The sequence below is a fragment of the Phyllopteryx taeniolatus genome, chromosome 3 (genome assembly GCF_024500385.1).
Source record: "Phyllopteryx taeniolatus isolate TA_2022b chromosome 3, UOR_Ptae_1.2, whole genome shotgun sequence".
Classification (NCBI taxonomy): domain Eukaryota; kingdom Metazoa; phylum Chordata; class Actinopteri; order Syngnathiformes; family Syngnathidae; genus Phyllopteryx; species Phyllopteryx taeniolatus.
This window is the reverse complement of record NC_084504.1, coordinates 20,745,300-20,760,278: the sequence shown is the minus strand read 5'-3', so window position 1 is coordinate 20,760,278 and position 14,979 is coordinate 20,745,300. Positions and strand designations below refer to the sequence as shown.

Here is a 14,979-nt window from a genome sequence, read left to right as displayed (position 1 = left end):
AACCAGGGGATCTGCCTTGGTTTGGCTGGTCACCGAGGCTCGTCCTCCAAGTGCGCGGTGACGCAGCCCTCCGCCGATCTCCATCTAGCTCGCGATCCAAAAGAGCGATGAGAGTGTCCAAGTCGGTCGGCAGGTCTAGCGGGACTAAATGATCCTTGATGGCGGGGGATAGTCCTTGAAAAAAGGCATCGAGTAGCGCCCGATTATTCCAATGACTCTCCGCTGCTAGAATGCGAAACTCAATCGCGTAATCTGACACCCTGCGCTTGCCTTGTTGTAAAGTGACAAGGGAGCGAGCTGCCTCACGATCGGGAGTGGAGTTCGCACTGCGTGATGAACGGCTTAATGTTCCCAGAATTTCCAGAGAACCTCTCCGGTCGAGAGAGCTGTGGGCAGACAGCAGCGGAGGTGGCAGGTGGCTGCATGGTGACTACTTCACATGGAAATGCCGTGGCGGTATTGGGTGTGGTGCCAACTGGTTCCTTCTCTTGAATAATTTTTACAAGAAGTTCAAACTGCAAGGCCACCTGTTTCATCATATTGTCCTGATGCCTTGACAGTCCCTCTAGATGAAGGTGGAGGGCAGCAATCTGCTCATCCTGCTCCCAGAGGCGTTGACCCTGCGCTTGAAGGGCTTTGCGCACCGGGTCTGAGTCTGCTGGGTCCATGTTATGGCCAGTTCGTTCTGTCATGAACGGAACAGAGGATAGGACCCAAAAATGCACGACTCCAAAACAAATGGACAGCTTCCAAAAAGAGAGGTTTAATAGACGGGCATAGGTCGGTACACAGGCAGGCATTCCAAGAAAGGCAACAGTATCCAAAAACATGAGGCAAAGAGGCAAGGTCGATAATCGGAACAGGGTCAAGTCTTACTGTGAGTCTGTGACGTGGAAACAAGGAATGCTGGAACGCGACGACAAGGTACAACGAAAGGGAATGAGACACGAGGTTAAATACAAGGGGTAATTAGGCTGATTGACCGGGAGGCAGGGTACACCCTGAACTGGTCACCAGTCAATCGCAGGGCAGATACAGTACAGACAAGCTATTCATAATTCAGGACCAGCACTATACTAATTACATTTCAGGATGAAAACCAGAGCATATATTGCACTTTTACTTGACAGCATTGGGGTTGAATCAATAATAGATATACTCGTAATTTAGCATGAATTATGTAAAATGTAATGGAATACTGATTAATAAAATACAAAGCCACATATAAGCTATAATATAAAAATATTAAAAACCAGTAAAATTACAAAAATAGTCTTCCAATCACCGGATGTGAGGTCAGCTGATGTCCACAAGTTTCCTATATTCGTGTTTAATGCAGCTGTAGATGGCGTGATAGAAGCGTCGCTCGGCCGCCATGAGGTCAGTGATCATCTCCACGTGGTCGACCTCGGACAACACATACAGAGACGCCTTCACGGACAGTGAGGTGAGGCGCTCAGAGAACTTGGCGGAAGCTTCTGCCGGAACCATGACGTCACTGGTCCCGTGGATCAAAGTAAATGGAGGCACTCTGGAAGGAGGAGAAAGGAGTCTTACAAATAGGTGTTGTCACTTTAATAAGATATCACGTATTAGCTGCTCGCCTGCTCAGTTTGTCCTGGTCGAATGTCTCCAACCAGTGCGTGGGTGAATAGTATGGGAAGTTCTCCACTCCATTCATGGCTTTATGCATGGCCGAGACATATTCCACTCCTCGTTTCTGCTCGTACTCGTAATGCTCCATGATGTTATACACACCACTGAGTCCTGCTCCAAAAAAAAAAAAAAACAGTCATAAATCATTTCCATCAATAGATTCAATAGCGATTGACATTTTTCCACATTTGTAATAATAGTAAACACATCTCGTGACATTCTCAATTTTCCTAATTACACGTAAAAAGGCATTAACCGCTGTTAATATTAATACCTTACCTAACAACCAAATATGTGATGTAACACAAAGGTGATTTGCAATGCAGACTCACCTTTTTAACATTTATGTAAAAAAGACTAATTGCGTGTATACAAATACAGTAAACCCCTGCTATTCAAGGCTTTCTGTGAAGAGTGAAAAAACACAATTGATGGCCCCCAAAAATATTTCCTTTATAAATAGTTTAAACTGTAAATATACCCAAAAAAACTATGATCACAAACCAGTTTCATACAATTTCAAACTCATTTTACAACATTACCCTTTAAAACAAATGGCTTGCAGATTATTTGATTTTTTAAAAATGCACCGGAAGTGTATATATACAGGATATGCACATGTGACAAAAACCTCAATAACTTCCACTATCAACCCAGACTAAACTTAGCTCCTCCCTGACATACAAAGCTTGTCTCTCAATTGCAATGGATCACTTCAACATCCTTCCTTGACACGGATAAATACTTTCCTATTTAACCAGGACTTTAGCGGCATCTTAGAGCGTTACAAAAAGAGCACAAAAAATGCGAATACATGAGTTTATTAGCGAATAGCTGAGGATAGATTCCAAGGAAAAAAACAAATAGGTAAATTTGCAAACTGCGACTCGTGAATAGGCAGGGGTTCACTTTGGTTGGGTCTCTGGAGTGCCTGGCCACCAATCAAGTGTGAAATTTTAGAACCAAGTATTTTTTTTCTTCTTCTTTTATCTGCAATTCACATTGTACATAATGGATAAGGCATTAATATATTTATTTTAAAAAGCATTAACAGCCTTTGTGCATCTTCACTTAAACAGTTAGCATTTTGTGACATACAGTGTATTAATACATTTACATTAGGACCAGCTGACTAGGAATAAGACAAATATTATTTGTACTACTATAAGTTTTGGAAGTGTTCGAATTGTTCAAATTAAATGAAGAAACCTCCCTTCACCTAAACCCTCCTCTGTTTGGGTACACGATGATCCATTTAATTCTTATTCATCTCTGGCCACATTTGCCACGTTTTTCACCCACTTATTATAACTCAAAGTTTTGCCACTTAAAGATCATCAGATTGGCCATATGACACACAGTGAGTACACTGAGCGTTGCACACATACGTAGGTAAGCAATATTGTGCGTCAGTGGACGCAGATTCACCACGCTTTATGCGTCCCTGATCATTTTTGTGCGTCCAGGACGCGGGACGCACATCAAACATGATCCCTGTACAGTATCAACCTGTTTGGAACAAACAATGAGATTCTCACCGATGACTCCTTTGATCATCGACGCCAGGTCCTGCTGCTTGCTCGCCTCAATGAAAAGCTCTTCCCTTGCATCGATGAGGAACAGCGTGGTCAGTGCACACAAATGTGCACCTGCCGAATGGCCAATTAAAACGATATTGTCCTGCAAATGACATAAATAAAATGCGCACATTTTCCCCACTGACTTAGTGTTGAAGACACCAGAGAAAAATCCCATTTCTTTAACTTTGTTAATAAGTTTTCCACTTTGAATAGGACTTTTGAGAAACAAGTTATGCTAAACGCGACTCTGAAAATCAGCCGAATTTGCAAGGTCATGCTGATTTGCTTTAGCTAGTCACAACTGTATAACTAACAGAGTTGGATGAGACTGCAAATAGGGGGGATCCCTTGAGATAATAAACAACCACAATGTCTGCTGATGAGAAGTAGCAATACAGGGTTGTAGTCATTCTTCTGTTTTGCGTGCAGAACACGTCATGTAGTTCAAGAGGTTCATCTTTTATCATCAGTCTAGTTCTGAAAAGGTTTCTGTGAGCGAGTCATTCTGCACTTCCGCGCTACTGTTACATAACAGTGGGGCTAATATACGTAATAACTGCACCCACATGGAAATTCTTCACCCACGACATGAACAGCTGGGCGAGGGCAAAGAAATAGAGCCACTTTCAAGCGACGGCCAGACATCGGAAACACTGTCACATCCCCCATGGGTGCAACGCCACAGCTATCATGCCAAATCCAAAAGGTAAGCAGAGTTGCATCGAGTGTTGGATACACAGATTATCGTTAGTAAAAAGCGTAAAGATACAGAGTGTGAAAATGCTGTAATCCTTTAATTTTTAAGACTAAGGGTATTTCGAAAGTATGTCATACACACGTTAAGACACCAGGAAACTGAACGGCTGTAAAAAACCAAAACCAAAAAGCATGTCTCCTTTAAAACAATGGTTGTACAGTTTATACAGGTTTGAATTAGTTGCAGTTCGGCCTTGGATTATTTCTATTTGCATTATTCTTATGGGAAATTTTGTTTTGTTTTGACAATTTATGATTTATCAAAAAGGTTGATGAAACTGTAATATACCAACTTCTTACACTAGGTGGCGCAGCAGTGCTTATTGTGCTTTCATCCATGGGCGGAGAATAAAATCCAATACGTGTTCGTCTGATAGATTATGGCTAGTTATGACTACTATTCAAAGTGGAACAGCTGCAGAAGTAAACTCAGTGAGGGGAAATGAGTCTGCTTGTTGTGACGAGTAACATCAATGTTTGATTTTTCTCACTTTGTCAAAGTTAAATTGGGGTCCACTCTCTTGAGCCCAAATCAGGCAGTCTGCAATATCTTGTACCATTCCTAAAACGTTCATCTGTCAATCAGAAGAAATGTGTGGTTAGTAACATAGATTATTAATTTATTTATTTTTTTTAAGTCATGTTTTAACTCACTTAACTATTCATATTTCAGTCTTGGAGAGCAGGGGAACATTTGGAGCTCTAACCTTTGGATAGGTAGTGTAGTCAGGACAAACGACAGTTGCATTGAGTTCTTCAGTCAGGTGTCGGGCCAGCAGACAGTAAACGTATCGTTCTCCGGAGGACCAAGCACCGCCGTAGACAAATATCACCAGTGGCAGTGGTGCAGCCATATCTCCAGACTTTGCCAACCCGGGAGGGTGGTACAAGTCAAGCTTGTTCCCACGCCGACCGAATGCGATGCCCTTCAATGTGAGACGACCACAGAAGCGTTTCCCGATGACCAAAAAAGGTAAATAATATATATGTAGGGATGCCTTGAGTGACCCGACTTGTTTTTTTTTTTTTTTTTTTTTAAAGATACGTGCAGTGGTTCGGACGATTATTTTTTTTTTTGCTTTGACAATTCTGTTCATTACCTTTATGGACAGAATTTCCAGGCTGTGGGTCGTGACCCAAAGAACAAGATAATGGATACAAGTAGCTGAAATGAGTTTCCTGTGCAGATAGGGTGAGAAACTCCGTCATCCGGGAGGGGCTCAGAGTTGACCCGCTGGTCCTCCGCATCGAGAGGTGCCAGATGAGGTGGCTTGAGCAGCTGGTTATGATAACCCCCGGACACCTCCCAGGTGAGATGTTCCGGGCACGTCCTACCGGGAGGAGACCCCGGGGACGACCCAAGAGACACTGGAGAGACTACGTCTCTTGGGTGGCTTGGGAACGCCTCAGGATCATCCCGGAAGAGCTGGACGAAGTTGCCAGGGAGAGGCAAGTCTAGGCTTCCCTGCTTAAGCTGCTGACCATGCGACCCGACCTCGGATAAGCAGAGGAAAATGGATGGATGGATGGTTGTTTTTGGGATGTGGGAGGAAACCTAAATACCCGGAGAAAACCCACAAAGGCGTGGCGAGAACATGTAAAGTCCACACAGGCGAGGCCGGATTTGAATCCGGGTCCTAAGAACGGTGAGTTGGCCACCATGCACTTGCAAGTCTAAGCAAAATAACAGCCTATCTCGAATAACTCATAAGTCGGGTCAATCGTATCTCAAGGCACCACTCTAGTTGTTTTTCTTTGCACAAACAAGTGGTTAGTGTGTCTGCTTCACAGTTGAAAGGCTCCAAAGTCAAAATTTATTTCTATTTTTCAAGAATGTTTAAAAAAAAATAAAATACAAAATCAAAGATAGAAAACACACCTTTTCATAATGCATTCTGTTCTTGTCATTGTCATACCATGACTTCAGCTGTAAGTAAAGTCTCCCATATTGCAGGCATTTCAGTGACTCCAACACAGCTCTTGTAATGCAGTAAATCCGTCTGGTTGAGATGGAAAGTGTCATGTCAGATGGAATCAAACTTTTGTTTCTTCAGAGCAAACGACTTCTTTTGCTCATCAAGTTACCTTGGTTTTACAGCCTCTAAGTATTTTTTATATCCAGGTTTGCTGGGCCAGCCAAGCATCAACTGGGCAGCCAGAGAGATAGAGTATGGGAGACCCACAAACATGACACCCACAGCCACTGGCAACCACAAGTGGTACTTGAACCCTGACCTTCAAAAAAAAAAAAAATAGAAAAATTGGTAAAATAATCTGTCACTAGTAAAGTCATCAGTAATGTTTTTCAAACGTAAAAGGCTCTTTAAAATATACATATATATTTTTACATTAATAGGAACAAAACGCTAACTAAAATTTAAAACCCTAGATACCGAACAGCATCAGAGCTATTTTATTGGACGTTTAAGGAGGGTACACACATACCGGTAATCAGGCATAATTATTTTCCTTTTCCCCCCTTTTCCAATAAAAATCAGCAAATGTCTGGTTGTCAGAGGTCTCTGAAAGAATAGTGATTATCCTGTGGTGTGGAGTGTGTTTAGTGAGTTGCAACATCAGATACAGAAAAAATATTAAATATACTTTTTTTCCGTATAAAGCCTCTGCCACGTTTTTGATGAACACTTGGGCCTACTACGCTACTCAATTTTAATGTTGCTCACCTGTCTCAAAACTGATAGATTAATAAGGAAAAATATAATGTCTGACTCTTAGCATCCCCCCAATCAAACACTTGCTAAAAGCAGTGAAACTACTACCCACGCGTTAAACATAATATAAATGTTAAGTATTACATTATTTTAAAACGAGTTATTATGTTACTAAACGAGGACAACAATCCTATAGTTCCCGTTCCGAGATGTAACGTTGCGAGTTTCCCCTTATTTTGACGGGCAAATGGTCGAAAACACTGTGAAACACAACACAATAACATACATTGATGCAGTTACAATTAAGAGTCCCAGTCGATCTCCGAATTGCCGTGGACGTGATGAACTAAGTTAATAGATCGCACTCCTTGTCCTCGAGAGACCATTCAGGTACCGCACTGTTAAACGAGGGATCAACGTTGTAAAACGAGAGAACATCACTTCCGGGTTTAACATGGAAACGTATATGTCAAATTTATAAGGACCTGGCGACAAAGAGTTTGTATTGTGCATTCTTTTGCCTCTCCGTCAATTAATTTTGTATTATGAAAAAGATTATAAACACATATTTGTCATTTTCAATACCTTAATTGTGGCATATAGAGGGTGTTCGTACGGCTACAGATTTCCGTGTGAGAGGATTAACTATTGTTCCCAATGTATTTGCTTTGGCAATAACCCGGAAGAACATGACTTTTCTAGTGGTCGAGTTAATTATATTTTGAGCGTTATGTTTTCGTTTTACTGTCAAATAAATGTGGTGCGTCGCATTTTTAAAAACTATTAACGTCAGTATACTTTGCAAACAAAAAACGCTGCTGGGGAGCACTATGTCCAGCAGAGGGAGCGGGAAGGCCGTATTTACAGTGCCCGCCACAGTTTCACAGGTATAGTTTTACCCCAACACTGCACATGGGCATAAGAAAAGAAAAATGACTAGTGCTTCAAGGTGTGTAAATAAACTATACAAACTTCAGAATGAGGTTCAGGCTTTGTTTTATGTACGTTGAGAACATGCTGGTAAGTTGTCATTCAAAAGTCAACATATTGCTTGGTCACATTTCTTTGACCCCCTCATATTAGATCAACAAATTACTATCTTTAACCTCCAGCATTCATAATGTAGTCCTGGTCTGCTTTCATTGGCCTTGTAACATGGAACCTCTCTGTGCAAAATCACAAAAAGCAGTACCAATCCAAAGGTTATTGTTATGTTTGGCCCCTGGGAGCGTAGCTTCCAAACCTGAGTGGGTGTGTGGTTCCTTCTCCATCTGTTACGATGTGGGGAGTTCCAGGTGTTTTTTTCAAATGCCACAATAGAAATTAAGCTGCTATGTATATATACTGTATAGTGCAAAGTCAGGCTTTCGGCTGACAGCCTGAAGCCGAGTCAGCCCCTTTTCAATTCAGCGGTATGATTTCACAACAGTTGCCCCGCACTTGTTTAGGAATTATATGATCCTTACCGGAATTATTGTATTCACAGTGGTGCTAAGATAATAACTGTGAACAATCCTACATTGCGTGTCGGTACACTGGGAGCCCTTGAAACATGTAATGGTGGAAAAAGTGGGCTCGATTAAAGAACATTTCACTGAGATGGTAGTGAAGTGAGGAATAATAATAATGGAGGTGGTGGTGGTGTAAATTAGACACTGACGGGAACTCTCAGCCTCCTTGCACTTTATCCAAGAACTTCCATCCATTCATTTTCCATACCGCTTATCCTCACTAAGGTCGCGGGTGGACATAATGAGGACAAGTGACATTGAAAATGGATGGATGGATTTTGGTTTGGTTGAATTTTTTGTTGTTGTTGTTTTTTTGTTTTTTTTTTAACCGATAGACATATTGGTCAACTTCAGCACATTCATGGGGAATCCTTTTACTGTAGGTTGTCAAAATCGGTCCCTGTGCGACCGGAGTCAGAGTTTGGTCCGCATATCCGTCAGAAAGACTCGTTTCCGGTGAGGGTTGGACTCCGCCAATGGTGCCCTTTATCACCGATTCTGTTCATAACTTTTATGGACAGAATTTCTTGGCTTGGCGGTAGGAATTCACTTGGTGACGAACACAGCGGGAACACTGAGGACAAGGAGATACACGGAGGTCAGAAAGGAGACGAAGAATTGTGTCACTTATGTGGAGACTGGGGAGCCATTGTACTGCTGGAGAAGCTCTAATACTCTGGCAAAGTTTTCTGGGAAAAGCAGGCTTAAATGCAGGTGGTAACGAGGGCTGATTGGTGACAGGTGCGCAGGCTGGAGAAGGTGCTGGAAAGAGAGAGGGGAAGAGAGAGAAAGAGGGCGATAGGGCGCAAAGCGCCACCTAGCTCCAACAGTAGAACTGCAGGATGTTCTCATGACAGTTAGGTTAATTGAAGACTGCATATTGCCGATAGGTTTGAATGTGAGTGTCAATGGTTGTTGGACTTTGTGTCAGTCACATTGATAGATGATTTATACAAAATCAAAAATTGACTTCATAGCTGGCTGCAGTCATGACCCAGAACTGGATAAATGGTCTAGAAAATAGAATAAAAAAGTGTAAGAGTTATTTAATGCACAATTTTTAAAGTTCATATTGAGGCCTGATCGTATCATTAAAGTTAGGTTACAATGCGTGCACACTGGTGTGTTTACTCCCTCCTGTAAAGCCCTACTCCCCCAAGCATGGCACCTCGCCAGTACTGAGAAGTGTCACCTCTGTGTTTCCTCTTCCACAAGGCACAACTCGAGCAGAGTTGCAGTGTAAAGCGGCTGTCAGTGAGCCTGGGACCTCCAGGATACAGAGCCATCTTTTCACGTGAGCTTCACAAACACATACCAGGCTTAGAGAGGAGCTCCCTTTGATTCTTGGGGGGATACCATGGAAACTGGCAATGACGGCAATGTCCAGTTTCTAGGCATCCCAGTGCCCGGAATCACACCCAGACGGAGGAGTTCTGAGGGTAATGTGGTTTTTCATGGAGGCCCTGTGATTTATTCAAGCAAGACAGAGATGCCATTGAGATGTACGGCATGAATACCAACAAGCCGGTGAGGATGTTCAAGCATGCAGGAGAGAGAGGAAATAACTCAGATAAGAGAGTTGGTGGCAAAAGGAACCGAGCAAATAAATGATGGCTAGCAATTGTGCATGGTGGCTCACAGGTCCCGCAGGTTTGGCTGGACAAACGTCTTTCAGTGGCGGTTGGTGGAGTCTTCTTTGGGGGGAGGGATTCATCATTGTGTATTAATTTTTTAATCACACTTTACACAATGTCCCAACTTCACATCGATGTCCACAGGGAGATATGGAAGTCACGGTTAAGAGAAACAACTCTTCCCAGTCTGTGTTCCTCTACACCATGACAGGTGGGGACAGCATTCTGACACTCAAAGTAATAATCAAGTTGATAAAAGTTCTCTCAAACCACATCGCTGCGTTATTAGCAACTTCAAGCACACGCCTTAAAAGAAATTAGATAAGAATCAATAAAAGCAAATGAAACAGAAAAGTAAGGACGAGAGAAGTGCTGGTGGTCATGCATGGCAGCGCCCACACAGCTGGCAGCCAAGGGGTCCGCGAAAAATTAATTAGGACCTACTATACATGTCAAACTTTTAACGAGTCAATAGGTACAGAGTTGTGCGTCCTAGACCGGAAATATGGCATGAAATCAGTCAAAAGAGATGAACGCAACTTTACTCGTCATTAACTATATGCTATTTATCCTGCTTATCTAAAAATCGATATACATACATTTAGATTTTTTAATCATCAATACTTTTATTAATTTTTTTTTGTCTTCAAGGAATGTAATGTGATTACCACTGTCAGTGGTGGTGGGGCGGCACCCTAGCGCCCTCAATTGACCAGCCACCACTGACATCTTTCTTTAGTCCGAGCCCTTCTGCGGGGAGCGAGGTGTCGAGTTGCAGTGAGTCAACAGAAGCTTCCATCAAAGGCTGCTCTCCTTCAAAACAGACATTTACTGATGCATGGATAGTCAGCTGGGATAGGCTCCAGCGCCCCGTGACCCTAACCAGGATAAGCGGTGTTGAAAATGGATGGATGGATGGAGCTCGTAATATATCAGCTGTGCCACGCAGTGCAACATACCATCCGTGCATTAAAATCCTTATTTTCCATCACGAAAGTTCAAAGGTGAAGGTGCTCATGTCATCAGCTTGTTGCATCTTTTGCACTCGCTCCCTACCCCAATGGAAGAGGCTAATGGGACAATGTATTAATAGAATCAAAGTGACGCTTCTTCTGCGGATATTACGTGTCTAAGATCACGACTTTTTACCTAAGGAGAAAATGTTTCTCAGTGTCCTCATTGACTCTGACGTCTAGGAACAAGTTGGTATTCCTGCCTCTTAGGACAACGATGAATATTCAACACAAGAGGCCACGCTGTAGGAGAGCCACGCTGGAAATATCCTTGAATAACGCAATGTTTCGCCAGTTAATTTTCATTAAAATACTAACAAGAAAGGACACCTCACCTTGGACTTTCTTTCTGTATTTGTTCATTCACTTTGAGGCCAAGGCTGACCACGTGTTAGAAGCAGACAAGACGGCAAAAGTTTTACAGACATTAGATAATTTGCGAAGATCTCTGCCTCACAGCACGGCACTGTGCAGCTGCTGCAAATCATTTGACTACAAACGCTCTGCCTCAACTTGTTTCTCTGTTTATGTAGTTTAATATTTGTCAGAAAATCATGTCCCGTACCATTGAAACAGAACATTAACATCTAACTAATTGCAGAAAAGTGAAATATCTGCCTTTGTCATGATTTCCTGAAGCAGCAGGTTTAGTAATCTCATAAAGCCATCAAAGTGATGCAAATGTGGTCAATCAGAAACTTACTGGACTTTGTTAGCATCCCTTGAGCTTGAAGATCTGGTTTCAATGTAGGAATATGGCATGCTCGAACTGCCTCATTAATGTCATATTACAAATCAAACATGGATCTTGACAGTTTTATCAGAACTGGACAAGAAGCAAAAAGTAGCTCCCAAGTTAGTGTTAAGAGTTTCAAGTTGGTGACCAATATGTCATCCATATTTCGCCCACAGTCATCTTGGATAAGCTCCAGCTCCTCGCAACCATGAACAGGATGCGCCGTATAATACATGGTTGGATGGAAGTCAGGGTTAGGATTTCACGTCAGTTACAGTTAAGGTTTCAAGGGTAGATTGACGCACACGCAACACCTCTCCACACCTAACTGAGTGAGCAACATAAGTCAGCATTAGAGTAAACTTAGCAACCAATGTTAGCAAACTTAGCTTCAAAATTGCAGCGGTAGAATAAGACATAAATCTTGAAATACATAATAGTAACTCAAGCAGACAGCGAGTAAACTTTGAGGAGCTTGACGAGACCGGAAGTCGATTTTTTGTTGTTGTTTTAACTCTATTGAAATCACCAAAGGCGGCGAGTGCATAGAGCCGAGCCGGGATGTGACGTCGGCCAGCTCGGGGTGCTGTAATGTTACACCCCATTATGTTCTATCTATTGCATTTAAAAGAGCTCCTGCGCATATCAAACTTGTAACGAGAGTCAATGGGTGAAATGTTGTGCAGTAAATTTGAGAAGCCACTTTTTCCACAAATGGACTTAAGGATACTCTTGTGAAAGCAACTGTGTCATGTCATCTTTTGGGCTTATGAAATATGCTGTGTGTTTCATGTTGCTATTATCACATTTTGAATATAACAACAATAGAGCTGAGCCAATGAGGTCGTGTGTAAACTGAGCACATTGTGCAGCAAGTTGGAGGTGCAGTGGATTTAGTTTGTTTTTGATGTTTTTTAGTTGTGTGTTGATGGCCTAGCACAGTACGGTAATTAAGATTTTGGCAGCTTGTTTTTAACAGATGATTACAAGGTGGGTGACCAGCACAGAACAGAAGAGTAGGTACCTACACTGCAGCAGAATCATTGAGGTTGAGAAAACGAATGCACGCACATCTGTCCATCACATGGGTCTGTAAAACAAACTGAATATATTTTTTTAAGGCATGGCACACTCCAAACCACTGCTACAGTAAAATGGCATACGTGTACCTTGGTATTTTTAAATTCAGCACCTTTTGTTTGCTTTGCAGTTCTGAGCGTGCAGTGTCCACAGCTAACATTCTTTCCACAGTTTAGCAGTATCAAATACTCTATGTCTAGCATAGGTAAACGCGCTTTTATTTTTTTTAAATTGCGGTGTGCTAATGTATTTTCTAGATTTTCATGGGAAAATGTGTTTTTAATTCCAGCACAAATAATGGTTCAACCTTCACCTAACTATTCTGGCTCGGCCTGTATGCTGACTCAGGCTGGACCAGGCTCTGCCTTTGTCCTCTGCCTAGATTCTTCGCAACACTCCAGGGCAACAAACACCTTTATGAAGAAAACAGGAGGGGTGATATTGACTCCTGCGCTGTGCACTTTGATGTACTGTACACCGTGAAGGCAAACAATGAGAGACACTTTCGTTGTGGCTCCGATGACATTTAGGTGCGCGGTGCAGGTTTTTTGTTAAAGGAGTTGGTGGAACAGGTTGGTTAAGGGGGGCTTGGAGCGTTAAGCGGGGGGGGGGGGAGGCGTGGCCTTGCGTGTGAACAGGTGCACCATTGGGTGGAGAGCTCAGGTGACATGCAGGAAGTCTAACGGCATCTGGTTGACATACCGCTGTAGTAGAAGTAGTGGCTATTTTGTCAGAATTTGACTCTTAATGCAAATCCAACATAGGTTACAAAAAGATCCAACAGATGGTGTTGTTTTTAATTCCAATATGTATTTTTAGATTGAATACAGAGTATTAATTCAATTTATAATGTGTATAAATAAACTAATGATATTAAAAGTGCAGTTTGAAGAAATCCAACTCAAACAGGCTCGCATATACCTTTTTATTCATAGCCCAATTGGGAACCCATGATTTAGCCCTGTGATTTCCGCACGACTTGGAACATAATTAGGACAGAAAATGTACTCATTTGACCTCTTAATCTCAGCAACCTCAGCCGTCTTGTGTTTATAAATAGTGAGAGCTTTAAACTACGACACATGCCTCTGTTTATATGTCTGCATCTGAATAGAGATTTAACACAATCCTGTATAAGAATGTTACAAAACCTTAAAAACACAGGTAGCTACTGGATCCAACTCATTATGACGCAAGTTCTGGGGGTTTTCTCACCGCTTTGGAATGTCTTGCATGGAAATATACATGTTTGCACAAGACCACACAGAGGACTATTGTACAATACAGTATTATAATAATCCCGCCACACCCCACCCGACTGTATACTAATCTTCCTTGTATATTTTTGATACCACGTGATGAGATCGGAATCAGGGATGTCATACTAATTTTTGTCATGGGCCACATTGTGGTAACATTTTCCTCAGAGGGCTGTTATGACTGTGAAACCATATGCCGGTAAATGTTTAATTGCATCATTATATTATTTCATAAATACAACAAGTTGATGGATAATTCGTTTTTAAATCAGAAGTCAAGGATAATAGTTTGTTAAACTATTGTTCAAGTTACTGTTAAAAAGGATTTGGTAAAAAAAAACAACAAGAAAAACCTTGTACATTTGCTCAATGTTTATTACATTTAAAATTTTGGTACAGATTTTAGCAAGATATAATATTGTGAGACTTCAGCTCAACGGGCATCTAAAGTAATGTCTCCTGAATTTTGTTTGACCTTTTAAATTGTGTTGTGGGCCAATAAAACCAAGTATGAACTTTTTGCCTATAATTACGAAATGTCCTGAATGTTTGGTCCAAACACATCACGGTCATTACCAAAAGAACACCATGCCTACAGTGACGCATGATGATGGCAGCATCATTCTTTGAGGCTGTTTTTCTTCAGCTGAAAGAAAAGAAAGCATAGTCAGGGTGCGGGGAATTATGAATAGCTCAAAATACCAGCCCGTGTTAGTGCAAATCCTCTAGGCTTCTGTAAGAAAGCAAAATAATAATAATATGTCAGGAAAGCCTACGAAAACAACTGCACTTTATTTGGGGCTAATCAGAGGTACTTTAACTGGTGACAGGTGTGTGCTGACTCCCTTTTAACATGAGTTTGAATGTGATTTGTCAATCCTGAACCCAGTCACATCGCTGGTTATGAGAGGATCGGCACACTAGTGCACCCACATTATCTCAGTTGTTTATTTTTCTTCATTCATAGTGGAAAAAGTTTTGAAATTATAGCTCTTGGCGTCATATTTTTGTGTCACAAAAACCTTTGAACAGTGGTGTGTAGACTTTTGATATATACTGAAGTTCCTACAGCGTATAATCGT

The 14,979-nt window shown here is 41.8% G+C and overlaps 1 protein-coding gene across 2 annotated transcripts; it reads right to left on the bottom strand.

Moving 5' to 3' along the window:
* Nucleotides 1–743: 743 nt before the first annotated feature.
* si:dkey-193c22.1 (uncharacterized protein LOC567837 homolog) lies at nucleotides 744–7,365 on the bottom strand. 2 transcript variants are annotated; one of them, XM_061767498.1, is made up of 8 exons: nucleotides 7,250–7,365; nucleotides 6,078–6,227; nucleotides 5,872–5,992; nucleotides 4,700–4,918; nucleotides 4,484–4,567; nucleotides 3,195–3,336; nucleotides 1,605–1,767; nucleotides 744–1,531 (listed from the first exon to the last, which is right to left on the bottom strand). In XM_061767498.1, exons 1-8 carry the CDS (start codon nucleotides 7,261–7,263, stop codon nucleotides 1,297–1,299), a joined length of 1,128 nt encoding a protein of 375 aa, XP_061623482.1. In that variant the 5' UTR covers nucleotides 7,264–7,365; the 3' UTR covers nucleotides 744–1,296. The 2 variants fall into 2 exon arrangements, with proteins under 2 accessions (XP_061623482.1, XP_061623483.1); XM_061767499.1 differs by lacking the exon at nucleotides 7,250–7,365 and adding an exon at nucleotides 6,951–7,100.
* Nucleotides 7,366–14,979: the final 7,614 nt, after the last annotated feature.

Excerpts from the sequence above, each read along its gene's own strand:
- si:dkey-193c22.1 (XM_061767498.1), bottom strand. Across the intron at positions 5,993-6,077 it reads TTAGAGGCTGTAAAACCAAG|ACGGATTTACTGCATTACAA; the intron begins GTAACTTGATGA and ends CATCTCAACCAG. Across the intron at positions 4,919-5,871 it reads ACAGAATGCATTATGAAAAG|GGCATCGCATTCGGTCGGCG; the intron begins GTGTGTTTTCTA and ends CTCACATTGAAG.